Source organism: Astatotilapia calliptera, chromosome 3, assembly GCF_964374335.1.
Source record: "Astatotilapia calliptera chromosome 3, fAstCal68.1, whole genome shotgun sequence".
Lineage (NCBI taxonomy): Eukaryota > Metazoa > Chordata > Actinopteri > Cichliformes > Cichlidae > Astatotilapia > Astatotilapia calliptera.
In genome coordinates this window covers 30,631,788-30,659,740 of record NC_137424.1, presented here as the reverse complement: position 1 = coordinate 30,659,740, position 27,953 = coordinate 30,631,788, and the positions used below count along the sequence as shown (strand labels likewise).

The following is a 27,953-nucleotide window of genomic DNA, read 5'->3' as shown; positions in this document are numbered from 1 at the left end:
AGTGCCCTGTACTAATAAAATAGCTAATATTATTAATAGTCATTTTAATAGCTAACATTTGTGCATACTGCACACTCTGTGCATGTATAATATAAGTAAACATTACCACCAACTGCAAATATCAGCTATTTAGAGATTAGCCTGAGCTTCTTTTAATGACTCCCAGCAAATCTATTTGTGCTCCGCCCCATATATCAGCTCTTAAACATGAGTCCTTCATATATGAAGCAGTGAATACCCCTGTAAAATTTGCATAATGTAAAAAATATATATTTTATATATTTACTAATGTTATCTTGACATAACGGTTTTCATATTCATATTACCATATTCTTCTAGGACTCATTGGTTACCTCTTCAGGTTTTCTGTCTGTGTTAGCGCTGGCACTTGTGCAGAGTATTAAAAGAAAGTGTTGCCCACAATTAGCTAACATAGACACACCCAGCTGTGGCTAATACATTTAATATAAAATCAGATTTTTCTTTATGGACCAAGACTTTTTTTGTTACTGGAGAAGATAATGCAGGGGTATAATTATGCAGAGGTGCAATACATGAAAATAGTTAACGTACCATTCATTGTTACAGTTTGTCATTTTCTGATATGTTGTGATCAAAAACAGCAATTTACAGAACATCAAGTAATGAAAGTAACAATAGTTAAAGCAATGTCATAGTGTACCTGATTACATTTAAGTTGAAATTAAAGGGACAGAAATCGGTGTGGAACATCACAAGTCTTGATGCTCCTAGGCGTTACTTCTCGTTAGCCAATCAAATGCAGTCCACTCAGAGGAATAAAGAGCTTGGTGAGAGTCAGTACATTCAACAGGATACGATGTGGACACGATGATGCCTTTAAAGTTTGCTTTGTGTCTAACATGCCTGGCACTGGGTAGTGTAGGTAAGTTGTCTCTTCTAAATACAGCTGTATAGAACGCATATATATACTGATATACACAATCTTTTAAAATCAGTGTTTTTTTTCCTCTTCAGCTCAGAAGACTAACCTGAAATCCTCAGTTTATGTGCGTCAAGAAAGTGGTTTTGTGTCGCCTAGCATTGGTGACAAAGTGACTTTGCAATGTTTCTACGAAGAAGACGCAGTGATGTTTTACTGGTATAAACAATCTCTGGGACAGAATCCAAAGCTTGTGTCTAAATTTTATAAACATGAAAAAAATGGCACGTTTTACAGTGAGTTTGAAAACAATTCTCGTTTCTCACTAGACACTGGAAATGGTAACAATCACTTGATCATTTCAGATCTACAGATTTCGGACTCAGCTACTTATTACTGCATTGGTATCTATGTATACGATTTTGAATTTTCTGAAGGTGTTACTGTCAGTGTAGAGGGTTCAGGGATAAACATCCAAACTTTGCTCCATCAGTCTGAGACGATGGTTCCATCCGAAACCATTCAGCCTGGAGGCTCTGCTCTGAACTGTATTATACACAAACATACCTATGATGGAGGCCACAGAGTTTACTGGTTCCAGGATTCTGTCGAATCTCATCCTGGACTCATTTATGCCAACGGAGTCAGGAGTGATGAGTATGAGAAGAGGCCTACGACACAAACACACACCTGCTTCTACAACTTACCCATGAAAAGTCCTAATCTCTCTGATGCTTTGAGCTACTGTGCTGTTGCCTCATGTGGACACATACTGTTTGGAGACCGGGAAGAGCTCCACTTAGAGCGTAAGTAGCAATACAAAATCCGTTTCATATTTGCATGACTGTGACTGTTTTACACACAAAGCATGTTCAAAAATGTTTGCTTTACTCATCTTAACTTGCAGATGAGCACTCTGTTGTCTTGGTGTATTTCCTGAGTGGAGCGTTGATATTTACCATTATCCTGCTGCTTATGCTGTCATATGCAGCACTGAGAATTAATATCAAAATGAAACGCCAAAGTTCAGGTAGGCGCTGGTTACTTTTCACTCATGTTTAGGTAGCATATACAGTCATAAAGACTTAAAAAGCAACTTTGTCTCCAACCTTCATAACCAGACTCTCAAGCAAGATCTGCAAATGCCTCAACTCCAAATACAGAAGTGAGTACTAATCTGCCAGTCTAACTGTATGTAGATAGACAGAAGTAGGGTACACCAGTTTTCTAGTTTGTGATGTTGCAATCTTTGCATTTCTACTATCTTAAGCAACAGAAAATTATGTTTGGACCTATGTTTACTAAAAATAATCTTTAAAAACAAATAAGAGGAAACATTGGTAGATACAGTTATGGCTTCCATCAACATAATGACCAACCATTGGAAGTTATCAAGTTTGACAAAGTGGAAGATATCAGTAATACTGTATATGGACAAAAGTACTGGGCCATCTAAACATTAGAACCAGAAGAGTTGCTCGGCTATAACAAAACATGCCATGAAGCTCCCGGTGCAGTTTTTGTGTTGATGTAAATACCAGAGGAGGTTTGAAACTCTGCAGTTATTAGGTCAGCAGAGAGTTGGCAACTTTGACACATTTCTGTGGTACAAGGAGACGTGAGACACAATATAAATGTATACATATTGCAAATGAAGTCTGGTATGAACTGTGAGATTCCCACCATCAACTGCACCTGCCTGCTACTGAATGCCAAGCAGAGCATTTGATGATGCATTTATTCTTCCAGGTGTGTAGATGTCCTTAGCAATGTGCCATTATGTTGTAGTGGCAATAAAGATTAATAAAGTACTAATTTTAAATTCTTATGTTATTATCAGGGTAACCAAGATTCAGACAACCTCCATTATGCTGCTTTGAGGGACCACAAGGTCAACCGATCCAAGAGACAAAGAGACAACACAAACACCGAATGTGTGTACTCCAGTGTCAAACAGTAAACCTGGAATTTCATTTGTAGCCATGTTGTCCTGTAAGAAGAACTGTGTCTTTAAAGCATTTGTTTTTTGTTTGTTTTTTCGATTTGTTGATTGTTGAAGCATTGTTGTAATATATTGTGTATGGTAAGAAGAGAACTACAAGCCAGAGATAAAGAAAGGTAAAAGAGAAAGATTGCTACATAAAAGCCAGTAGAACTGTGAGGAACATAAGCTAGCAAGCTCATATTACAAATATTACAAACTCAGTAATGCAAAAGGATCATAAACAGAACGTCTCTGCAGTCTCTAAGTGTGGCCTTCAGAGATGAGACTGCACGCACAGAAACAGCAGGCCTGTGCCTTCTCATAGCAGTGTTGTGGTAAGCAGGCACTTAACTTCTAAATATGCAGTTACGCTGAACATGACAGGAAACAATTTATCAGTGATAATCTTCTGATAATTTAAGACATGTCATACATCTTTCACAACTGCATTTGCAGAATGTTGTTCCATTTGGTGTTGTTTGCACACCTGAAACCAGAGAAGTGAGACTCTGTATGTAGCTTCTGTGTGGTCAACAGTCAAATGACTGACTTTCAAAGTGCTTTGAAGAACACCTAGCTCACTTTGTCTTTCTGGTTTCAGACAGGAAGTGTCTGCAGTGTGTTTATGGACTGCAGCCATGCAGTATTAATGATGCTCAAGTTTCTTCAGTAGACTACATCAAAATATTAAAATAAATCAAAATGCAATCAATCACATTGTCTTTGTTTTATTCATTTTATTCAAATAGGATGCACTCTATAACTATATTGCTTCTTACCCACACAAAACCAGTGAAGCCCAAGCTCTTGTGGCCTTTCAGTCAATAAGGTTCACACACATTTTAACTAACACAATTCTATGACAGACATGAAAAATAAAATAAATGTAAATAAAATGTAAATAAAAATAAATGTAATTTGGTGCAATATAAACATTTCCTTATGGCTAAAACATGAACCAAATATCAAAAACCGTTATGTCCATGGCCCCACTGCTTTTTTAATATCCTTTTTTTTGGCTTTTAGCCTTTACTAGAGGACAGTGAATACGGATGCAGGACGTTTTTGACCTCCTTAACCAGAAGAACTGTATTGAGATCCAGTATGATCCCAATTAACATAAATGACTGAGACTTAGTGAGTGAGAGTTCAATAAAAGTGACAGTAGCTGTAGGAGGCAGCTGTGTCAGAGACAACAAGAGTGAACTACCAACCACTACACCTACCAATGTGTCACCAGGGTGGAAAAGTCAGTGATGGGGACGAAAGCAGATCTGTTTGCAGCTGCAGTACTTCCTTCTCTCCTATACTCAAAATTAAATTTTTTATCGCGCAATGTTCAGTCCTTGAGTCTTTTCAAGGAATGTACGCTTGATATTATTTAATTTACATCTAGTCAACATGCAAGCTTCAACTCATGGCTCTCAGTGTGGGATAGCGTCACTTTCATGACATTGCTGTTAATGTTTAAACAGCAAGTTTCAGGTCTGGGCAATTGGATTTTCACAGATTTTCCATTAATTTTCTGGATTTTTCATGTTATTTAAGTTTTTTTTTTTTATCACCAAACGCACCACTTTGATTCAGATTAATATATCTCAACGATTGCAGCAAGTCCATTTATGGCCCCCATTGGGTGGACATTGATGGTTGTATTGTGAGTAAGTCACATGATGCCCTCATGTGGGGGTGGCTGTAGCTCAGGCGGTAGAGCAGGTCATCTACTGATCAGAAGGCTTCCCCTAGTCTGCATGCCAAATATCCTTGAGCAAGATACTAACACCAAATTGCATGCATCAGAGTATGAGTGTGTGTGTGAATGTTACTTAGAAAGCACCTAGGAAAATGTGCTTGTGCGAATATGGGTGTAAAAGCACAAGTTGTGTAAAGCACTTTGAGTGCTCAGAAGAGTAGAAAAGCGCTATACAAGAACCAGTCCATTTACGATTATTGCCCTAATTTTCCCCAGTGGCCACTCATATTATTGCAACCGAAAAGACAATGAAAAGATGTATATAAACTACTAACAGAACAGAAGCCTAGAAAATCGAATTTTGATAATGCAGCATTTCTCTCTAAGCATGCTAGACAATTAGAAATGTGAAGGTGGGACCAGCAAGAGAAACACTGAAACATATCCAAATGTATGAATGACGGGAAGTTAAAAATAAGCAATATGATCTTTTCATAGAGCATTTAAAAAGGATATGGCTCACTGAAGTAAGAAAACTTGCATCACCAGATATGGCATACACACAGTCACTACAATAACTAATGTCTGTGGCGTCTTTCAATCAGATCTTGGTTCATTTCACTGTTCTTAAGACAATAAGTAGCGCTAAATTACTTTTCACACTAACCGGAAACATCCTAACCTTGGCCAAGTTTGCTCTCACTCACATTATTGATTTTTGGGGTTTTAATGGTTAAAATAATGTAATACTATAACTCTGGTATTGTTTTCCATATCTCTTGCTGCGAGAACCAAAATTCATAATGAAGGGGGCGTTAAACTTTTGTACCCTGTTTCAAAAGTAGTTCAGAGTCACTTTTGGTTAGCCAATCAAACGGAGCCTTGTCTCTAAGACTAGAGGACGTATGGAGGTTTTCTACATTGGTCAAGACCTTTTGATCACAATGACATCTCTGAATTTTGCTTTGATTTGCCTGGTCTTCTGGAAAATTGGTAAGTTGGGAATACCTTAAATTCTTAAAAATATAAATTAAATCTCACTTATAGAGTGATTAGGCTTTTATTGTGATTTTAAGTGCAAACATTCATGGTGTTCTCTTTACAGACCGGGTAACTAATATTCAGCTCTCCTCAAATGTTCGTCAAGAGAGCGGCTTTATATCAGCTAATGTTGGGGACAATGTAACTTTGCGATGTTTCTACGAAGGTGACGTTGCAGCTATGTTTTACTGGTACAAACAAACCCTGGGACAAAAGCCAAAGCTCATCTCTAGCTTCTACAAACATGACAAAAATGGCACTTTTAGCGAGGATTTCAAGAACAATCCACGATTTTCTTTGGACAGTAAAAATGGAAAGAACCACTTGACAATCTCGAATTTACAAATGTCTGACTCAGCAACGTATTACTGCATAAGCTGCTATGCTTACAAGTTTGAATTTGCAGAGGGCGCCACAATCCATGTGAAGGGTTCAGATTTGAACCTTCAAACTTCAGTCCATCAGCTGTCTTCTGCAACCGTCCAGCTAGGAGCCTCTTTGACTCTGAACTGTACAGTCCACACTGGGACTTGTGATGAAGAACACAGTGTTTACTGGTTCAAAAGCTCAGAAAAATCCCATCTAGGACTCATTTACACCCATGAGGGCAGGAACAATCGCTGCGAGAGGAAAACTAATACACAAACGAACACGTGTGTCTACAATTTGCCAATAAAAAGCTTGAATTTGTCTGATAATGGGATGTATTACTGCGCTGTTGCTTCTTGTGGACACATACTGTTTGGTAATGGGACCAAGCTGGGCTCGGAGGGTAAGTGGCATTCTAGTAGCCTGTCTCACATTTGCTAAACAGTCTTTAATACTCTCTCATTCAGCTTTTAATGGAAACATATTAACAACACTGATGGTTGATGGATGTTTGGTTCTCTACAGATGAGGTGACCTTTCCTGACTTTCTTGTGCATGTTTTAAGTGGAGCCTTGGCATTCACCACCACTTTGAGTCTTTTAATGAGTTTTCTAGTGTGCAAGATGAATAAAGGTAACCAGTCACTTACACTTGCAGTCAGTCCAAACATGGTTAGATATAGTGCACAAAAAACAGTTGCAAGGGTGTATGAAAGGGCACATGCGGCTTACAGTGTAAAGTGCTTTGATTTGTTAGTAAGACTGGATACACATTATATAAGTACCAAACTATAATATTGTTTTCTTGAACAGCGTGTATTTACAGAAAAAGGCTTTTATATTTTTGTGTTTCACAATAGAGTCACAAGCAAGATGTTCAGATGCAGCTAATGCAGAGGTGACTATATTTTTTGATATATATCAAATTATCTTTTGAACAGCTACCTATACATATATTACACTGTAGCACTTGATTTTTTTTCTGTAACATTTATTGACTCGTGTATTTTTGTACCAGGGATACCAAGATGCAGACAACCTTCACTATGCTGCCGTACAGACACAAAAGTTCAACCGGCAAAGGAGGCAGATGAATGACACCATGAATCACTGTGTGTACTCCAGTGTAAGGCAGCAGATCTGAACCTGTTTCATCTAGACTTTGTTTCAGCGTAAGATGTGGTTTTGTTAGCGTGTGTTTTGAGATCTGTTGTGAAGATAATCAGTACAAAGCCTTGGTTACAAAGGTGCTACATTTCCATTATCAGTATACTTGTTGATTCTCAGGGGTAAGAAAAACAGTAAGAAAACATGTTACTTTACGAAGCCAACCTTTCTGAACATGTGCATAACACACTGTGCAACATCACCATAAATATAAGCCAGTTTATGTCACAAGAAATACAATGTACAAAGTAATGAGTGCTCTCTACTGGAGAATATCTGTTTATCTTTTCATATTGTGGTTACATATTTAAGAATCTTTTTATAGTTTAGATTAAGGTCTGAAGTTTAAAAAAAGTCATAAAGCTAAATCTCTATATGTCTGGGTGAGCAAATTCAAAGATAAAACAAACAACAAAAACAAACCATCTGCTCTTTTGTTTTTGTGTCTGTGTAGTTGCAAACAGGAAGCCTCCACTACTTTTCCACCATTGCAGCCGTATACTGGCTAAAACAACAAGGTTAATGCAATTAGCACTTTTGAACGAACTCTGCTGAAAGTTTGCAGCACGGCTATTTTTCCATAGTGTAGTGGTTTACGTGTTCAACGGGTGAAAGATTTCTGGTTCGATTCCAGGAGGAGAGATGAATGGAGTATTTCTCTGAAATTGCAAAAGTTAGAAAAAATTAAAATGGAGCTACCTACTTGTGAATAAATGATCTGCCAAAAGTTGCATGAGCTCTATGAAGGGCCTTCTTGCTGTGCTGGTGTATTTTGCACGGTTTTAATGGAATTTTCTGACAAATAAAATATATTACACACCATTCAAGATGCTTATTTGGGTTATTTTCTTTCCTGCTGACTGTTTGGAAGATATCTGTGTCTTTTTGTTGCACCTGTACAATTTATAAATACAGCTTGCTAACATTAGCTGGCAATTTAGCACTCCACCCTGATATGACTGAAATAACTGATATACAAGACTTGGTAAGTCTTAAATCTTTGTTTTCCCCATTAGCTGCCTGTCCTCATAAACACACCAAAATGGTCTTTTTTAAATTCTACATAACTTACAAATCTTATCTTGTATAACAAAGACATAGAACTCAAGACTTCTTGGTTTAAGAAGCAGTGATTGTGTGTTAAAGTGATGTCACCCACTGGCTTGTGTGGACTCCTTTGGTATTTTGGATGTTGCCATGTTTTTTAAAACATCAAAACACATATTTCGACCAGAGAGTAGAGCTTCGGCGTTACCAGCTTAGTAAGTCTAAGGGGTTGAACAAACTGAATACCCAAAATCTTGAAGTAAACATTAAACAAGAAAAAACTATAAATACCTGTCACTCAATATAGTCACACCTCTTTTTATGCATACACATGTGCATAGATTTATTATGCTTAAGAAAATGTGTTCACAAAAAATTCCACCCCCTCATAGTTTCTTCTGTAAACACAAGGTCAAACTCAAGCAATCATTTCAGTGAGACTTATGTTAGCCAAGTTAAACTGTAGTGGTCTTTGTGGGTTTCAGAAGAATGAAGAGGTGTAAGTACTTTAGTGGGGAGTCAGTCTTAAAGAAAACTGCATTAAACCACAAAGTAAATGGACTTTGTGGGTATATTATCTAATTTACCTCTGAGGTGTTAAAATGCACGCCCTAAAGACCACATGCAAATAACCAATAAACCTTTATAGACCATAAAACAATCCAAAGAGAGAAGGCATTATGTCAAATGTCAGCCAATAGAATTCTTTGCAGTTCTTTGACAAACGTGGAGATGAGACCTTGTATAGACTACAGAGGCCTGTTGGCCACTCTTAGGGCATCTGTCCAAACTTTAGGCCTAAAAAGTAAGCAAATGTCTTCCCCATATAGTTATTATAAAGCAGCAAATTATCTAAGGAGAAAAAAATGCAGTGTTTTGTACCATGAAACTGTTTTTTAAAATGTTGTACATCAGTTTAACAGGGAGTCTACAGAAATCGACTACTTTTGAAGACACCCTCAAGTTTTTGGCATTTCCTCATTGCTTTTTATTGTTTGCATGAGATGGGAAAGTCACCTGACTGTTTGAGACATCACTCAAATTTGCCAGAAAGTGCTGGAAATTGATGGCATTTCCCTAACAAAGGATATTGTCATAACTTTTGAAAAGTTCCTAAGGGTTTTCTCCAAAAACAGCATTCATGCTCAGCATTATTATTATTTCATTATTATTATTATTACACAAAGATTGTTTGCTGTTTTCAAAGGACCAGATTCCAGAAGACCTCAATCAACATATAAACATCATCCTGGTTTGACCAATTTTGGCACACCTTGGATACCGTATAAAAGTATGGAACAGCAGAAATTATATAATTTCATTTACATGCCTAAAAATGTTTGTTTTTAAAAAATATATTTTTGAAGAATTAAACACACATTCACAGGCAGCGTGCCCTTTCTGCCATGCGCATGGGAAGGTTAAACAGCCTCTGGTGCTTTAAACTCTGAGGAGCTGTAGCTTCGGCTTCTATTGGACGATTTGTTTGATTTACACCTTTTGATGATGCCAGAAGTTGCAAGACCAGACCCCACGTGACCCCAAATTTATGACACGCGGCATCTGTCCAGTCACGTGTCCTTAACTGGGCCTAAGATGGCGATTATTGATGGAAGTTGCTCTGATGCATTGTGTTACCACCAGAGATGGGCAGTAATGCGTTACTGTAATCTGATTACTTTTTTCAAGTAACGAGTAAAGTAAGGGATTACTATTGCAAAAACGGTAATTAGATTACCGTTACTTTCCCGTAGGAACGCTGCGTTACTGCGAGTGCGCCGTTAGTGACAACAGCTGTGTGCAGATCAACAATGGATCACATATCGAGTGCGGGAGAGAGTATGAGCGTGCAGCGTTTAAAGCGTGGAAGTACTGACCTTTACACCTGCACCAGGGTAAACCTCCGCCTACCACAGTCCTGCTTTACAGGTGAAAATAGAGCAACAGGACCGCTGAGTCTTTGACTTTATTCATTTTCTGCTGTGTTTTACTTGCATCTATTTGAAAGAGTGAGTGTAAACACAAAAAATATTTTATTTTATGTGCTGGAATGTGTAGAAAATAGGTTTAAATGTTAAACTAATTTATTCAAGTCAGAGAATGTTGCATATAATTAAATTTTTGCTTGATGCATAAAGTTAAAAGATTAAAACTGATAAAACAAGTTTAAAAAAGAGACTTTTCCATTTGATTACATTTTATATGATGGATTATGCAGAAAAAGTAGAATTGGGCTGAAAGATCTATCACTTTATCACCTCTTCAGGTTGTAAATCGTGTTTTTAAAAAGTAACTAAGTAACTAAGTAATTAATTACTTTTGAAATTAAGTAATCAGTAAAGTAACGGGATTACTTTTGGGGGAAGTAATCAGTAATTAGTTACTGATTACTTTTTTCAAGTAACTTGACCAACACTGGTTACCACAGCCATTATCCAGAACTACAGCGGCTATTGGTTACAGCGGAGGAAACCAGTCCGGTAAGCAAATTTCTGTCTTAGCACATTTGTGGTTTTCTTTTGCCGCTGGTTTAGTGAATTTGTTTTGGAATCGGTGAGAACTAAGATAGCTAACTAGCCATTGTTTACATTGTTACATGAAGTCTGGAGAATTCTTGGCTCAGTTGTGTGTGTTTAGAAGACTTAACTTGAGAATTTACAATAGGACTTTGCTATCTAATGGATAATGTCACGCTAGCTAAATCAATATTTTACATAAAATCTATGAAAAACTGGAAACTGTGTTTTTTTTAGTTCACTTTTACAGACGGGTTGTTTGATGCCTTTCAATGTGTTGCTGATGTCCGGAAATATACTTTCACAGGATAAGCCATGTATATAATTACTGACTGCAGTTATTCTGTAGAAAAATATGATGTTAATTCTAGTGCCAAAGAACTCTGCTTTCTATTCTAATATGTTGCATAAAGCTCAATTATTTATAAGTGATTTGAAAAAGTGTCAGAAGCCTTAAAGTACGTCAAATAGTTTCACCCAACTGATTCTTCTCATAGAGCTAAGATTGCCTCTGTAGGTGGATGTGATCATCTACCCTCCTGGCCAATCAAAACAGTCTTGTCTCTGAAGAGAGTGAGGATGTAGAGCAGTGCTTTTCACTCAACACGGCAATTTCAACAAGATGACACCTCCGAAGCTTGTCTTCTATCTGACATGCCTCTTCTTGGTGGAATTTAGTAAGTTGCATTTTATTTAAAAAACAAGAACAACTATTTATGTTTTAAATGTATCATTCTGGTTAAAAATAATTCTGCTCTTTACCCCATTTAGCTCAGATGAATCATTTAAAACAACCCAGAAATTTACATCAAGAGAAAGGATTGATATCTGCTAATGTTGGAGACTCGTTGATTTTGCGATGTTTTCATGACAGTGATGCTGCAAAGTATTACTGGTACAAGCAACTACTGGGACAGAAGCTACAGCTTATTTCCAATACCTATAAATTTGACAAAAATGGAACTTTTTATGATGAGTTCAAGGACAATCCACGCTTTACATTGGAAACTGATGTGGGTATAAATCACTTACAAATTTCCAACGTACAAATCACAGATACAGCAACTTACTTCTGCGCAAGTGGTCTTTCATTTGTGTTTGAATTTGGAGAGGGTACCAAAGTCATTGTAAAGAGTCAAGGTTTGAGCATCAAAGCTCTAGTCCAGCAGTCTGCTTCTGAAACCATCCAGCCTGGAGGCTCTGTGACTCTAAACTGTACAGTACACACTGGGACCTGTGATGGAGAACGCAGCATTTACTGGTTCAGAAAAACAGAAGAATCTCAACAAACAGGACTTATTTACACCCATGGAGGTGGGAATGATCAGTGCGAGAGAAAAACTAAAACACAAACTAACACCTGCGTCTACACCCTGCCGATGAACGGTCTGAATCTGTCTCATGCTGGGACCTACTACTGTGCTGTTGCCTCATGTGGACACATACTGTTTGGAAAGGGGACAAAACTGGACTTTGAACGTGAGTAACGTCAAGGCTAAGCTTACTAAAAATACTGTAGATCCTCCCCAACAGGGAATGGGACAAAGTTGGACTTTCAAAGTGAGCAGATTTTCTACCAGGAATGGTCTGTTTTTACTCAATAGTATTTATTTTAACTTTGTAAAAAAAGTTGTGAACTTGTTTTCACGTTTTACAGGGGACGTGGACTCACTGGGTTTGGTGTATTTTTTGGGTGGTGCTTTGATATTCGTCATGATTCTTTCTGGCTTTCTGGCTTTCCTGATATGCAAGATGAATGGGAGAAACTGCAGCCAATATTCAGGTACAGTGTATTTTCATTGTTAAAAGCTTAATCTGTATTTTCTTTTTTGGTAAAAAAATAACTTTTTCTTCAACTTTTACCTTCAGAGTCTCATGTAGGACAGTCATCTCCTCACACAACCAATGCAGAGGTAAATATCATTGGAGTGTAACTTTCACAAGCACAAATCTTCCAGTACAATGCACATGAGAAGCAGTTACAATGTATTAATATATTATTTTGTTAGCAGGGTTACAACGATGCAGACAGCCTGCATTATGCCGCTTTACGTGTAAACCAGAGAAAACAATCAAGAAGACTTAAGGATGACACCATGAGTGAATGTGTGTACTCCAGTGTAAAGCAATGACTGTCTTTTGCTTTCTTTATAGTTGTTACAGAGAAGTACTTGTACAATTTTGATTTTAAAAACGGTTTCTGGGTCTTTTTTGTTTGTTTTTGTTTGGAATTTCATGATGGATATCCTAATATTATTCCTTTATAGTGATTTATAGACTTGACAGATGAAATATATCACATATTTCTTGATTTTGATGCATTTCGTTTAATGCTCTGGAATTCTTGCCATGTGTTTAATCACAAAATAAAGTAAATGTCATTATGAAGAACTTGAGCTAATGCGTGTTTACTTCTTTTGGGTATCTGGTTGCTCCCTGTGTATCGTACAGTACATGTGACAGTCCTCACTTATCCCAGACCAGCAGTGGAATTAGGAGGTGGCTGTGACCAGAAAAGCTGCCAATAATTATTTTGACACTTTAACAACTCTAAATACTGGGCATGTAGTTTAAACATTAAAAGTTTGTTGTTGAGATTTAGTTTCTCTATAGGTTATTATCACTAGTCTCGGATTTTTCCTTCATAGGAACTAAGGGGAAGTAGCTGCCAGGTGCTGACAGTGAAACACACTTCATTAGGTGATCAGTAAGTGTGACCACCTCTACAAAGCCAAAAACTTTCAGTTAGCATACGAAATGTTCTTGAGAACATGATCACAAAAAACAGACCAAGTTTAGGTTTTTTGAAGGGTTGCCAGGAAAAAAGTCCTTTTTAAAAGGAACCCATCAGCGTGGGATATTTTTTGGGAAGTTGCATTAGAATAAACAACATGTCTTGTTCAATAATGTCTATTAGACAGAGTAAATCAAAATGGATATGTTTGGCACAACACCACTGTCATTGAAAACCAAACATAGCATCAGCACAAAACACCTGGCAATAATTGTCAAGTCGAAGGGGTGTTGATTATTTGAGGAGGGGGGGGGGGGGGGGGGGTGTCAATGTCAGGCGTGTCCAACAGCTAAAGCTTGGCTTTAACTGTATTATGCAACAGGACAGTGACCCAAACATAGCAAATCTACAGCGGAACAGCTAAATGATAAAAGAATCAAGGTTTTGCAAGAGAGAAGTGCATGCCCAAATACCCCAAACTATGATGAACTAAAGCAAAATTGTAAGGAAGAGTTAGCTAAAATTTCTCTACAACAGTGTGAGAGACTGATACAGAAAGCATTTGCTTCAAGCTATTGCTCTTTGTGAGTCTTGGAGCTTACTTAAGTTGTAGGACTGTGGGAGAAAGCTGGAGTACCCAGAGAGAACCCACACAAACACAAGGAGAACATGCAAACTCCACACAGAAAGACCCTGGTCTGATGGTGGAATTGAACTCAGGACTTTCTAGCTGTGAAGCAACAGTGCTAACCAACATGCCGGTGGCATAGGTACAAGTCCTCATACAATGTACATTACATATATTTATATATATTGTAAAAGTAGTCAAAAAAAATGACATCAACAACAGCACGGTGTCATTTCTGCTTTTTTTCCCTGTAACAACAGCACGACAGATAACAGTCCGTGAACAGTCGCCTTTTTGTTCTCGCTAACCCTCTACATTCTACCATCTAAAACTGCCATGGTGTTAATGTCATCCTGAAAGATATGAACATCGAGGGTAAAAACAAAGGAGACTGCTACCGGGCTTTAATCCGCCGATCGCCATGCTGCGGTTACAAGAAAAAGACGCTGAAATTACGTTCTCTATGCATTTAGACGTTCCTGTGCTTTGGCTAAACATTGGATTGAAACTTCAATGCGACAATGACACCAAGTAGAATTACATACATATTGCATAGCCCCAAACATTTCTTTTTCAAAGCCTGCAGTGAAGAAAAAGGTTGGTGATGAGCACAGACAATATCAGGAAAAGTGAGAAATGCAATATTTCTTTGTTGAGCACAGCAGCGTGTCATATTTGCACAGAGAAAGTTGCAGTGCACAAGAAATACAATTTGAATCGTCATTACACAACTAGACATGCTGCGGTGTATGCAAAATACCAGGGAGACGAGAAAGCCAACCAGGTTGCCAATCTTAAAACATCTACTGAGGCTACAAGATTTCTTCAAGAAAGCAACCAAAAAGAATAATGCAGCAGTGAAAGCTAGCTATGTGGTTAGTGAGATGATTGCTAAAGCAGGAAAGCCATTCACAAAGGTGAATTTGTCAAAAAGTGCATATTGCAGGCTGCAAATATAGTCTGTCCAGAAAAGAAAGGTCAGTTTAGCAACATCAGCCTTTCTGCCAACATCAGCATTTCTGACCTGTCAAGTGACATTTAAGAGCAACTGTGCGAGAAAGCCAAATGTTTCAGTGTTTCAGTTGCTCTTGATGAGGCCACAGATATCACCGATACTGCTCAGCTCGCAGTGTATGTCCGAGGTGTTGTTGACTGCTTTGAGGTGATGGAGTACTTGCTTACAGCAATTCCAATGCATGGCCAGACCACCGCTCAGGAGATATGTCACAAGCTGTGTGATGCCATGGAAGAGGTTTGTTGGAATAACAACTGATGGAACGCCATCAATGACGGGGAGGAAAAATGGACTGGTAAGGAGGGTGTGGAGGAGGCTATTGCTCTGCACTGCATTATCCATCATCAGGTCCTTTGCAGCAAACACCTGAAGTTTGACAAAGTGATGTAAACATTTCAAAATGCCTCAACCAAATCAGATCCAGGAGCTTAAAGCACTGAAGGGTTCCGTGCTTTTTTAGAGGAAGTGGAGTCACAATATAGGATGTGCTCTACTTCACTGAAGCACATTGGCTTAGCAGGGGAAACGTATTGAAAAGATTTTTTGGAGTTGATAGCAGAAGTGAAAGCCTTCACGGAGAAAGATGGAGTGGCTTTTCCTGTGCTAAGTGATCCCAAATGGCTCATGGACTTAGCTTTTCTTGTTGATATCAGATATAAGCTTAATGCACTGAACAAGAACTTACAAGGCCAGGGGCAACTTGTCAGTGCTGCCTATGACAACAAGAAAGCATTCTCCACAAAACGTGTGTTTTGGAAAACCCAGCTCTCTCAGACGTTCCTGACATTTCCCAGCATTGCAAGGCACTTGTGGATGCAGGCACACCATTCAGTGGTGAGAAGTATGTTGATGTCATTTTGAGGCTACAAGAGGTTTTGATCACAGATTTGCAGACTTCAAGACGCACAGAGTCACATTTCAAATTTTTGCTAGCCCCATCTCCTTTGATGATGATGCCCCTTGTGTGCTTCAGATGAAGCTCATTAAACTGCAGTGCAACTCAAAGTGAAGATCAGGGAGGTGAGTGGAAAAGCCGACTAGCTTGGGCATTTTTTGAGAGAACTGACCCCTAGCTTCCTTCGGCTTTCCTGAATGTTCAAGCGGCCCATGTGCCTTTTTAGAAGCATGTACTTCAGCGAAAAGCTCTTCTCCACCTTGAACTTCAATAAGTCCAAGTACAAGACCAGACTTACTGATGAACATCTTTAAGACATACTGAGGATCTCAACTGCTTCCTCCCTCAGGCCAAACCTCTCATGACATGCCTATATGACATTAAAGCTTGGTTGGCCCTGTCGGTCTCTCAGGTCAGCTGACCAGCTGCTCCTGGAGGTACTGAGATCCTGGAAACTCTCTATCGTGGCTCAAAAATTATGGAATAATTCGCCCTGGCACGTTAGAGAGGGCCCTTCACTGTCCACTTTTAAATCGCGTCTCAAAACCCACTTTTATTCTTTGGCTTTTAATCTCAGTGAGACTTAGTTTTCAGTTGAAATGAAATTAGTTATTTAATTAATTATTTTTTCTTTGTTTTATTTGGCTTTTATTTATATGTTCTGTAATTTTATTTTATGGTTCCAATGTACAGCGCTTTGTGTCAGCTGTGGTTGGTTTAAAGTGTTTTATAAATAAAGGTGATTGATGGATTGATTGAAAATGTGGCTGGGCTATGCGAAAGGAAGCCCTGCCAGGTCTCTAGCTGCAAGGAGTAGGCGAGACACGTTCAGATGAACAGCTCATGTTCTTCACTGTTCCATTCATGTTCAAAAGAAGGTTAAAGGTTAAAGAACTGTTAATACAGACATTTGAATCTGAATACAGCAAATATAGAAGACTGAAGAAACCACAACTTATTAACTCTTAATTTGTTCATTTATTTTTGTGTTATAGATAATAGATTTGAGACTATGGGAATTTTTTAACAATAGTTTTCTTGTGGAAAACCTTGTGCAACACAGCCTCAAGCTGACTGTGCCTTCAGCGGGCCAGCTAAATTGAGTTTGAGACCCCTGATATAGATGAAACCCAACCACCTCTTATAAATAACGCTTCTTCTACAGAAATGTCCAAGACTTAACTGTCTCACTGACAAACTTCTACCAGAAGAAAATCTTGCAGACATTAACACAGCTCTACTCACCATCCCCAGTACCAGTATGACAGAAACCATTGAGCGTGCCACTGTCGCACCTTAATACTATTAACATTTGGGTATACGATTAAAAAAGCATGTAAAGAGAACCTTCCATTCAAAAAGAAGGTTGGAAGCCCAGGACGATGTTTACTGGCTGCAGAAGGGTTTCATGAGAGACGGATCCTCTGTGTTTAAGAAGTAGAACAAAGTGTCCATAACTAAATCTCTAGAATCTGACAAACAAAGGCACACAGCTCTGGCTGCTGGGCTGAGGAAACACAAGATAAAATCTACTCATTCAATTTTGATAGCATTTAAGATGAGCCATAATAGTCAAGTGCTCTACAGCTACAAGCTTTGACTTGCATCAGTGTGAATGCAGAAAAGAAGAAGTCTGTCTCTGTCTGTGCAGCAGCTCGTGTGGTTTTTGTGCAGGATGTAAAGGTAGTTCCACACCCACATAAATACACCATTAGCACCTTTAAACATGCCACCAAAAGTGGTGGATTTTCAGGTATCGTAATACTACTTGGGTGAAATATTTAGAGTAATATTTACATCAGTGAAGAGAACAGACTAGTTGAACAGGGGTATTTGTGTTCCAATGAGCAAAAATAAAATAAAAAACCAACAAAAATAAATCGAACATAACATCCAAGTTCCTTGGCAGATAATTTAAAACTATTCAGCTGATGAAATCACATCACTTGAATTGCATTACCATTACGACTACTGCCATTATACCTATGCACATTTGGAGGTTTTGTGTGTCGGTTGTGTTTGTACCACTATCTTACTACCCTAACACAGCTTTTTGTTCCCTGCTGCTCAAAGCAAAGAAAAAACAACACATTTCAAAAAAAGCATTTCTATAAAAATTATTGAATTTCACATAAAATTTAAAAGTGAAATAAAAGATTAATTTGAAAAGTATTTGGGATGCAATGATTTCAATTTGTGATTTAAAATTTTCAAATATGTTGGTCTTTCTGCTTTAATAAGCCGTTTGGACAATTACAATGCACACTCTAAACATTCATGTTTCAGTGACAAATACTGAGCAGAATCCACTCTAAGGTGGCACCAGTCTCTAAGCTGTAAACTAATGACATTAATGTAATTTTCCTTAGTGAACATATACTGCACTAGTCAAGAGCCTCAATGCTTTTCATATATACTCATGATATTATGAACTTTACACCATAGGTGGTTGTGAACATGTGATTATGTTTCCACAGTAGGACGTACAGTGTCACTGTAGACTGGCCAATCAAGATCAGTCTTGGGTCTTCAGAGTGGAGAAAGCATCAAGATTCTTTTCATTTGACACAACGATTTGAACACGATGACACCTGCAAAGTTTGTCTTTTATCTGACATGTTTGTTCCTGGGGAAAATGGGTAAGTTGTGTTTCTGTTCTTTTTAACATCTCTTCAAGTTTTCACCTCTTAAGGAAATGAATATGTTGAACTGACTTTTCATTTGCTTTTATTTTGATTTTTATTGTAGTCCAGAAGACCCATCTGCAACCACAGGCATCTGTTTATCAAGAAAAAGATTTTATCTTAGCTGATGTTGGAGAAAATGTTAGTTTGCATTGTTTCTATGAAGGTGACGATTCAGCATGGATCTTGTGGTATAAGCAAACTCTGGGACAGAAACCGAGGCTAATCTCTACGTTCTATGTGTACGATACAAAAATCACTTTTCATGATGAATTCCTGAACAACCCACGGTTCACACTGGATACAGAAAACGGAAGAAATAACTTGAACATTTCAGATTTGAAAATCAATGACTCAGCTACTTACTACTGTGCATGCAGCTATAGATTTGTGTTAACTTTTGCAGAGGGTACCATTGTCAAAGTAAGGGAGACAGGTTTGAAAAACCCAGCTTTAGTCCATCAGTCACCATCTGAGACCATCCAGCCTGGAGGCTCCGTAACTTTGAACTGCACGGTACACACTGGGACCTGTGATGAAGAACACAGTGTTTACTGGTTCAAAGAAACAGAAGCATCTCGTCCAGGACTGATTTACACTTATGGAGGCAAAAATGATTATTGTAGGACGAAAACTAACCCACAAGCAGACGCCTGTGTCTACAACCTGCCAATGAAGGATCTGAACATGTCTCATGCTGGGACCTACTACTGTGCTGTTGATTCATGTGGACACATAGTGTTTGGAAACGGGACCAGATTGGATCTCAGCCGTGAGTACTGAAGAGTCATTTACAGTCAATTCTGATCACTTTTTGTGAGAAGATACATATAAGCTAAAAACCTCTTTCCGATGACTGGCTAACTGCAGGTGAGGCAGACTTTCTTGTCTTGGTGTACTACTTGAGTGGAGCTTTGGCATTCAGTACCATCCTGGTTCTCCTACTGGTTTTCTCAGTATGCAAGACAATGAAGAGAAACAACTGCCTTTGCCCAGGTATGTGGTACTGCTTGTGCCTGATAGCTTAAATTTGTTACGTTTATCTTTTAGCCTTTGGATCTGAGTATTTTTTTGTCTTTGACTATTAGAGCCTCGTGCACGATTACCAACTCCTTCAACAACAAATTCAGAGGTAAATCAAATCCCAGTTACTTACTAATAAAACAATGCTAAATTTCTGTAAAGGAAATATCTCAAATGACTTTTGCATATTCTCTTGACAGGCTTGTCAAGATGCAGACAGCCTCCATTATGCAGCTTTAAGTGCTAAGAAACTTAACAAGTCAAGAAGACAGAAAGACAACACCAAGAGTGAATGTGTGTACTCCAGCATAAAGCAGTAAATATGGACATTTCAACATTTCAATGTCGAGCAGACAAAACAATTCTACATTCTGTTCAATACAATTTATGACCAGTACTAACATTCTAGCCCAATTGCAACTGGAAAATCAGGCGAATGCATGTCCTGCTTGTCTCCCATCCATATTCCAACAGGATTCTTTGGCTGTTACTTGAGGAATGATTACTTTTAAATACATATACATTTCTGAACAGTATATATTCGTTTTACTAAACATTTGATCTCAAGGTTGTAAAAAAAAACTGCATGAATGAAGTTTTCGTGCCAGACTACAAACAAATTGCAAGGTTTCAGTTTTATTCTCTTTTTTTGAACCATTTTGTTGGAGTTTATGCATTCACATTTAGTAAAAAACCAGCACTGTGACTAAATAAAGCTGCTAGGCTATGGCTGCAGATCTTTTTCATTGTATCTCTGTCAGTGCAACATCAATGATCTTGTGTTTTGAGCCAGTGTGACTACTTCAGGTACTATACAGATTAGTACCAGAGCCAATCTAGGAATTTGCTGCAATCAATTTGAAGCTATAGCAGAGCGTTGTCATGAGATAGGTCACATCAAATAGAAGATGAACCAGTAAAATGGTTATATACACCTTTTTCTAAAAATAAATATACTGGTGGCTACTAGTGCAATCCCTCAGCCCCCTACTAGATGTGTTGTATAAATTTGAAAATATCAAGTGACATTCTTCTTGAGTCACATTCCCAACACTTAGAACCAACCTGATCTTTGACCTTGACCTGTAGGTCAAGCTCACTGAATTCTAAAATATAAATGTATGCTATCACTTTGAAAACCCTAAGTTCTTAATTTATGGTGTTCACAAGAATTTAAGAACATATTCCCCCTGACCTCACAGATATTCAAAGTCATCCAAGAATTTAAGTAGAAATGAGTTATTGTGTTCATAAGATTTTCAGTAAATCTGACCTCTGATTTTGATCAAGCTCGACAGGATTCCAGAGTCGTCTCTATCTTCTAAGCCGACTGAGGTCTCTACAGTGAAAATAACAAATAACAAAGTTCTCATTTTAAAGTAAAATGTCAATCATATACATGTCGTTTCTCTCTATGTTCTGGATATTTATAATTTAGCTATTTCTATTTATTATAGCTAGTTCTTATATTTTGTAAACTTGTAATATATTGTATTATTTAAGTTAGCATGCTCACATTTTCAGCATGTTACTGTTCTTATTGTCTTGGAGCAACTGTAAATACATACTTTCCATAGGGATTAATAAAGTATTCTGATTCTGAATGGCCTATCCCACCTTGCAGCTGCAAGAGAAGTACTTGCAGCTACTGACAGGTACCAAAAAGAGAGAGAGAGAGTATTACTCTGATATTTGCATTTTTACATTGGCTGACAGTTAAATGCAGAGTTGAGTTTAAGGTTCTATTAGTTGATTTTTAATCTCTCCAATAGCTTGGCTCCTGGTATGCATGTCTATATCTATACATACATGAGTTGCTTTTAACCCTTTAAGACCTATCATAGAACCAAGTTCGCAAAAACCATCAAGGGCTACGATGAAACTGGCTGACTCTCTATGTGAGCCAGTTTCATCCTAGCCCTTGATGGTTTTTGCGACTGCACTTGGGGACACATTCAAAGTTTTAGGAATTTTCCAGACTGACCAAATTTAGGTTCTTAAAGTAATAATGGACTGTCATTTCTCTTTACTTGTCTGATTAGTTCTTGCCATAATATGAATTCTAACAGTTGTCAAATAGGGATGTCAGCTGTGTACCAACCTGACTTCTGTACAACACAACTGATGGTCCCAACAACATTGAGAAGGCAACAAATTTCACAAATGAACCCTGACAAGGCACAAATGTGAAGTGAAACCATTTGAGATAAGGCCAAGGGTTTTCAGTGCTGTCAACAAAGCAAAGGGTGGCTACTTTAGTTCTTGTATCTTACTATTATGGGTTTTTAAGTAATTGTAATAATTCCTGGAGTTTTGTTTTTTTATTTGATTCCCTGCCTCTCCCATTAAATCTCAGCCTCTGTGTTAGATATTCCCTTGTTGGTTAGTTCCTGTTTTATTTTGATAGTCATACGTACCTTCTACTGAATAACTTCCCATGTCTCATTATCCCTGCTGTGCATTCATCCTATTTCCCCTAACCTCATTACTTTGTGTTTATTGTTTTTTCCTTGTATTTTTTCTGTTTTCCCTTGGATTATTCTGAACGTTTATCCTGAACAGACAGTGATAAAAGCTTATTTTGTATTTCACTCCATCTTTAGTTCTGTACTTAATCTATTGAAACGCAATGCCCCCAGTAATGGGGGAGAGAGGGAGAACATCTGGAATGTACCACCAGATCTGTTATTTAAATATAGCTGTTTGATATCCACAGAAACGTCAGAATCTCAACTAAAAGCTAAAAAAAAATCACAAAACACAGCTACTGTAAAACAGTAAATGGTTAAAGAGCAGGTAAAAGGATGTAAACACAAAGCACAAATCACACGATCATGCCACGATACACGATCATGCGTCAGGGTGCTGAAAGCAGAAATCTCACAGATTCATAAACTGCTGGTTTCATCACTTTCTGAACTAAATTCACTGAACCAGCTGCAAGAGAAGACCAACGCTAGGCTTCACATTTAAGGAACATTGTAATGAATTCCCTCTTAGTTCGGTGTGTTTTGCTGTGAAGACCGGGTTGGATTTGAGATACTCAAAAGGGATTAAAAAGAGTTGTGTGACTACCCCAGGTTTTCCCCAATACAAGACAAATTGCACATATTATTTTCTTTTTCAGACATATCTGTTACTATTTGTCAAAGTTCAAACAACCTCTGTAATGTAGCTTTGAGTTCAAGTCATCCAACTAATCGGATTTTAGCGCAAAGATTCAAACCAGAGCTTTATGTTTTTTTGTTGTTGTTAAGAATCTCATTGAAGATGCTTTGTGAAGTTAGAAATATTCTTTTGATATTGGTCTTTAAATCGCGGTTTTCGGTCTAAAGATAAGATCTCTTTAAGCTTAGACAGGCTTTAGTATTGTGTAACTACTTGGCTGTATTATCTATTGTGTGATCTTTGTGGTTACAAGCGGGAAATGACCTGATTCTGACTTAGAAAAAAAAATTTTTAGAAACTGACTGAAATCATACGTTCTTTCCTTTGTCAGTGCACAGCCATTTGCTGTTTTTGACAGGATGTTAAGTATTATGCAGACACAAAAATGACCAAGGAAACACTCAAAAACGCCAATATAAACATCAGTATATAAAGTGAATATAAGTTCACATTTAGATTATTATGTCAGCAGTATAACATCAAATTCTGGAGTTTTTAAACAAACTACTTGTTTTATTCTGCAAACTACACTATATGAGTAATTCGTTTTGTATATAAATTTCCTAAGGATATGCTTCCCCAAGGCCAATGGCCTGTTTGATAGTGATACAGATATTGTCCCAAAAAATCCACCAATTTTCATTAAATTCAATTTGGCAACTTTTGCAAAATCCACCACCTTCACTTTACTTTTTTATTATTCTATTCTAGGCTGTAAAACGTAAATGAGAGTTACTATGCTCTTTCACCCATTTTAAAAATGTTGTGCTTAATAGGCATCTCACAATGTCAGTATTTATTATTAGAAAAAACAAAACGTGATACTATTGTTTCCAGTGAGCACGTTGCATTTCCTAAGTAGGACATACAGCGCAGCGTCACAGTTTGTCGGCCAATCAAACACAGTCCTGCCTATAAAGAGTAGAAAAGAGGGTTTTTTCCTTCCTTTTTTTCACACAGCAATTTTCTGCACAATGGCTTTTTCACTGCTGGCTTTTTATTTTGCAATACTGTTATCGAGGACTCTGGGTGAGTTGTGTGCTTGTAGGTTCATTTCTCCTCTCTAAGAATATTGAATTCTTTCACTTTTGCCTTACATTTGCTTTATTTTATATTTCAATTCTGCTCATTTGACTGATCTAGAGCTGTCCTCATCTGGTCATCAGAAGAGCGCTTTTGTGTCACGTAAAACGAGTGACAACTTGATTTTGGAATGTTTCTACGAAGGTGAGGTTGCTGCAAGGCTTTACTGGTATAAACAACCTCTTGGACAGAAGCCAATGCTCATCTCTTACTCCTACATATATGAAAAAAATAACACATTTTTTGGCGAATTTAAGAATAATCACCGCTTTTCACTGGATACTGAAAATGGCAAAAACCACTTGATGATCGGAGATTTACAAATTTCAGACTCAGCGACTTACTACTGTATGACCTCTTATTTATACAGATTAACATTTTCAGAAAGCATTACTGTTATTGTTAACGATGCAGAGTCAAACGTCCAAGCTGTGGTCCAACAGTCAGCTTCTGAGATCATCCAGCAAGGAGACTCTGTGACTCTGAACTGTACAGTACACACTGGGACCTGTGATGAAGAACACAGTGTGTACTGGTTCCAAAACTCAGACGAATCCCATTCTCAGTCCCATCCTGGACTCATTTACACACATTGGGGTGGGAATGATCAGTGTGAGAAAGAAGCTAAGACACAAATACACACCTGTGTCTACAACTTGCCAATGAATAACCTGAATCTGTCTCATGCTGGGACCTACTACTGTGCTGTCGCCTCATGTGGACACATACTGTTTGGAAATGGAACAAAACTGGACTTTGAACGTGAGTAACATTAAGACTGAGTTTACTAAAATCACAGTAGATCCCACCCAGTTGTCTAAACTGTCTGACTTCATGCAGATAATGTTTTCTGGAGCGGCACCTTTGCAGTCACCTCCATCCTGAGTGTATTGCTGGCTTTCTCAGTGTGTGTGATCAGCAAGAAATGCATCTGCAAATCTCCTGGTAACTAATTTTTAGGGTTTTTTTAACCTGCCAATTATTCCAGAATTATAAATATAAGAAACTTTTGTTGTTCTTGTAGAATCTCAAGCAAGTCTCCCCAAAGCAGATGCAACGGTGATGTATTACCAGTAACTATTCAGTTACCATTTTTCTACGCAAAAGTCAATCTGTGGACATATTTTTATTAATAAGTATTTTGTTGCCAGGCTTTCCAAGAGGCAGAAAGACTCTATTTTCCATCTTCAACTGTCAACCTGCGCAACAGATCAAGAAGTCAGAAGGATCACACCTGGAGTGAATGTGTGTACTATAGTGTAAAGCATTAGTACGCAGAGAAGACATGGTGTTTAAAAATGTAGTATTTCTTTTTTATGTTGGGTCATGTTCACAATATAATTTTTTTTGCTAGTTAATCACATTTGTAACGTCACTGTAGTTTGAAGCTAAAGATGGAATAATGAAGGAATCATGAGAGACAAATGTCAGTATTCACTTCTTTTTTAATCCTCATTCTCTGCCAACAGCCTTTTAATTTTTTTTTTTTTTTTGTAAATTTAATGTTTTTGAAGCTCAATAAACATAATAAAGACTAAAAGACCTTCAAGCTTGAGACAATATCTGTGTGCCATTTCAATTCAGTGATAACATGTCTCATTATTGTGATTATTATTATTGTGTATGAGAGAATTAAGCCAAGCTTGTCTCTTCAAGAGAATGGATCATGAAATGCAGTCATTCTGCTGCCAAATTAAGTATAGAAACTAGACTTAATCTGTTATCCTAAATACAAAAGGTCCCAAGCAGGAGTGGATCTAGAGAAATTTTCTTAGAGTGGCAGGGAAATCAAATGGGATGGCAAAATGAAAGTCATTTCTTTACACATACAGATGTGTAGTTTTTTTTAAATTTAGAAATAATTTACAAAAAATTGCACAAATCTGCACTTTCATGAAGAAATTTTTGACCGAAAATTTAAACCAAATTTTTCATGATTTATTGGGTTCCAGGGTATAATTGGCCATTTTTGACTACTTTTAATTTTACCTTCATTTTTCACCATTAAAAGCTATTTATATTCCCTTGTTTGGTATCAGTCTTTTCAGCACAAACTCACATGTCTGAATCCGCTGTTATTCTTTTCATTTTGACATACTGTATTAGCACAATTGATATAAATCTTAAATTTTAAAAACTTATGCTCAAATTTTAAGTTCTATACAACTATTGCCCCCAAAATGCAGCCAATACGTAGCACGGCACATGTTTCGTGTAGGATAGTTAATTTAAATGCCCGTCATAAAGTAATAACTAGCTCTGAGCTGTGTTTAATATTAATAAGTCCTAAAGTACGACTACATTGTATTTTCAGTTTTTCCTCCATTTTTCTTTAGATTGCAACTTATCTTGCAAAAATAATTAAATAGATAGCACCTAACCTTTTCTCTAGATCTCATGGTGAATACTCTCACTAACACCAAGTCTCTTGTTCTCAACTTCACTGATTTTAATCGTAGTTAAGCCTGCACTGGGTTGGGTGTGTAAAGGAGGATTACGGTAAATATTTGTTGTCAATACGACTACTTTTTGCTGCCACTGCTGCTGCTGCAGGATATCCTCATCAAGATTTAGGAGGGTATGCCATGTGAGAGGTCACTACTGAATCTCTTGCAGAACAAATGATCAGGGGTAATATGCTGAAATGAGGAGAGGTTGTTTCAGCAAAAGAATATACCCAGTCGAATAATGTGAACTATTTACCAGTTATGTCGATTGCAAGTATTTGCAGATATCAAATTGGAATTTTGCATTGGGGAAACGACATGCTTATTATTACTGGCAGGTAAAAAGCCAGATTCTTATGAAGTGGTATCAACCGGTCACAGCAGATGGCCCCGCCCCTCCCTGAGCCTGGTTCTGCTGGAGGTTTCTTCCTGTTAAAAGGGAGTTTTTCCTTCCCACTGTCACCAAAGTGCTTGCTCATAGGGGGTCATATGATTGTTGGGTTTTTCTCTGTACCTGTACCTTTAACTTTTGTTGTGATTTGGCGCTATAAATAAATAAATTTATACATAAATAATAATAAATAAATAAAATTGAATTGAATTGGTATGACTGCTTTGTTTGGGCAGAGAAGGATTTGTTTATGAGGCAAGAACTTGGGGAATAGGAAGATGCATTAGGGGACAACATTTTTCAAGTAGGGCTAGTTGAGAGTGAGGACCATTAGCATGGATTTAGGGGGGAAAAGTCCATGTTGAGGTGGAATTGCATAAAAAAGAGTGAAGCACTTCCAGTAATGTAACTTATAGTCTAAAGTGCTTTGACTGTTAAAAAAGATTAAACTGTTTATGGCTAATAGAGGATGGGGAATGCCTGGATACTGATGTGTGAAGAAAAGCAACAAACCTGTAGCCTTAAAAGGTGACCCAAGTTCAGGCACATGGTCTGACAGCAGAGTCAGTTAAAATAGGACAAGGAGAGCTGACAAATTATTGTCAATTGAAGGATGACAACAAGTAAATCCCATCCCATTGGTCATGTTGTTTTGGCAAACCATCGTTGACAGACAGCTTTGACACAAATTTAAAATGTCTTTGCTGTAAACATTTGAGTCTATGACAAACAGGCACAGAAAGCTAAAAGTGGGTGCATCCTGTCAAACAGAGTGCCTTTTACCATTTTTCTGTTTAGACGTGTCAGTGCAACGGCCTCTGTGGTTTCAGCAGGATGTGTTGTTACGCTAACACATACATCACGACCTAAGGTCCACTTGTTGTAAACACCCAAAAACTGTAGTTTTCCACAGGTCTTGTTTATTTCATGCTGCAACTCATGAGCTCAGAAACTTTTTATCCGGAATGCAAAACCATTATTGAAAATGATGTATGATAATCATTATTCAAACAGCAGTAGAGTAAAGAGTAAAATAACATAAATTACAAATGTTACATTGTATTCCTGCAACTTAAGAGCAAAGATATTATAATCCTGAATGTAAAATACCAAAATCCTGTGTGAATGTATTCATGTTGATATTCCTAATGATCTCTTTCTGGGCCCA

General features: G+C 37.6%; 5 protein-coding genes across 7 annotated transcripts; all 5 read left to right on the top strand.

Annotated features, from left to right (window-relative positions):
• The first annotated feature begins 842 nt into the window (after positions 1-842).
• On the top strand, positions 843-3,597 carry LOC113011930 (uncharacterized). The gene is made up of 5 exons (XM_026151803.2): positions 843-904; positions 997-1,707; positions 1,809-1,931; positions 2,023-2,066; positions 2,742-3,597. The coding sequence occupies exons 1-5, from the start codon at positions 850-852 to the stop codon at positions 2,859-2,861; spliced, it is 1,053 nt and encodes a 350-aa protein (XP_026007588.2). The 5' UTR covers positions 843-849; the 3' UTR covers positions 2,862-3,597.
• A 1,867-nt stretch (positions 3,598-5,464) lies between these two features.
• LOC113012011 (uncharacterized) lies at positions 5,465-7,976 on the top strand. The gene is made up of 5 exons (XM_026151957.2): positions 5,465-5,571; positions 5,684-6,391; positions 6,514-6,621; positions 6,848-6,885; positions 7,006-7,976. The coding sequence occupies exons 1-5, from the start codon at positions 5,484-5,486 to the stop codon at positions 7,129-7,131; spliced, it is 1,068 nt and encodes a 355-aa protein (XP_026007742.2). The 5' UTR covers positions 5,465-5,483; the 3' UTR covers positions 7,132-7,976.
• Positions 7,977-11,247: 3,271 nt separating this feature from the next.
• LOC113011920 (uncharacterized) lies at positions 11,248-13,105 on the top strand. Of its 2 annotated transcripts, none has more exons than XM_026151789.2 (5): positions 11,248-11,394; positions 11,489-12,196; positions 12,375-12,500; positions 12,587-12,630; positions 12,730-13,105. In XM_026151789.2, exons 1-5 carry the CDS (start codon positions 11,340-11,342, stop codon positions 12,847-12,849), a joined length of 1,053 nt encoding a protein of 350 aa, XP_026007574.2. In that variant the 5' UTR covers positions 11,248-11,339; the 3' UTR covers positions 12,850-13,105. The 2 variants fall into 2 exon arrangements, with proteins under 2 accessions (XP_026007574.2, XP_026007566.2); XM_026151781.2 differs by having other exon boundaries at positions 12,727-13,105.
• A 5,421-nt stretch (positions 13,106-18,526) lies between these two features.
• Positions 18,527-22,065, top strand: LOC113011914 (uncharacterized). Its single transcript, XM_026151768.2, has 5 exons — positions 18,527-18,628; positions 18,738-19,445; positions 19,544-19,669; positions 19,762-19,805; positions 19,897-22,065. The coding sequence occupies exons 1-5, from the start codon at positions 18,574-18,576 to the stop codon at positions 20,014-20,016; spliced, it is 1,053 nt and encodes a 350-aa protein (XP_026007553.2). The 5' UTR covers positions 18,527-18,573; the 3' UTR covers positions 20,017-22,065.
• Positions 22,066-23,772: 1,707 nt separating this feature from the next.
• Positions 23,773-25,490, top strand: LOC113011904 (uncharacterized). Of its 2 annotated transcripts, XM_026151754.2 has the most exons (6): positions 23,774-23,893; positions 24,008-24,091; positions 24,362-24,709; positions 24,788-24,892; positions 24,972-25,006; positions 25,099-25,490. In XM_026151754.2, the coding sequence occupies exons 1-6, from the start codon at positions 23,839-23,841 to the stop codon at positions 25,216-25,218; spliced, it is 747 nt and encodes a 248-aa protein (XP_026007539.1). In that variant the 5' UTR covers positions 23,774-23,838; the 3' UTR covers positions 25,219-25,490. The 2 variants fall into 2 exon arrangements, with proteins under 2 accessions (XP_026007530.1, XP_026007539.1); XM_026151745.2 differs by having other exon boundaries at positions 23,773-23,893; positions 24,008-24,709.
• The last annotated feature ends 2,463 nt before the right edge of the window (positions 25,491-27,953 follow it).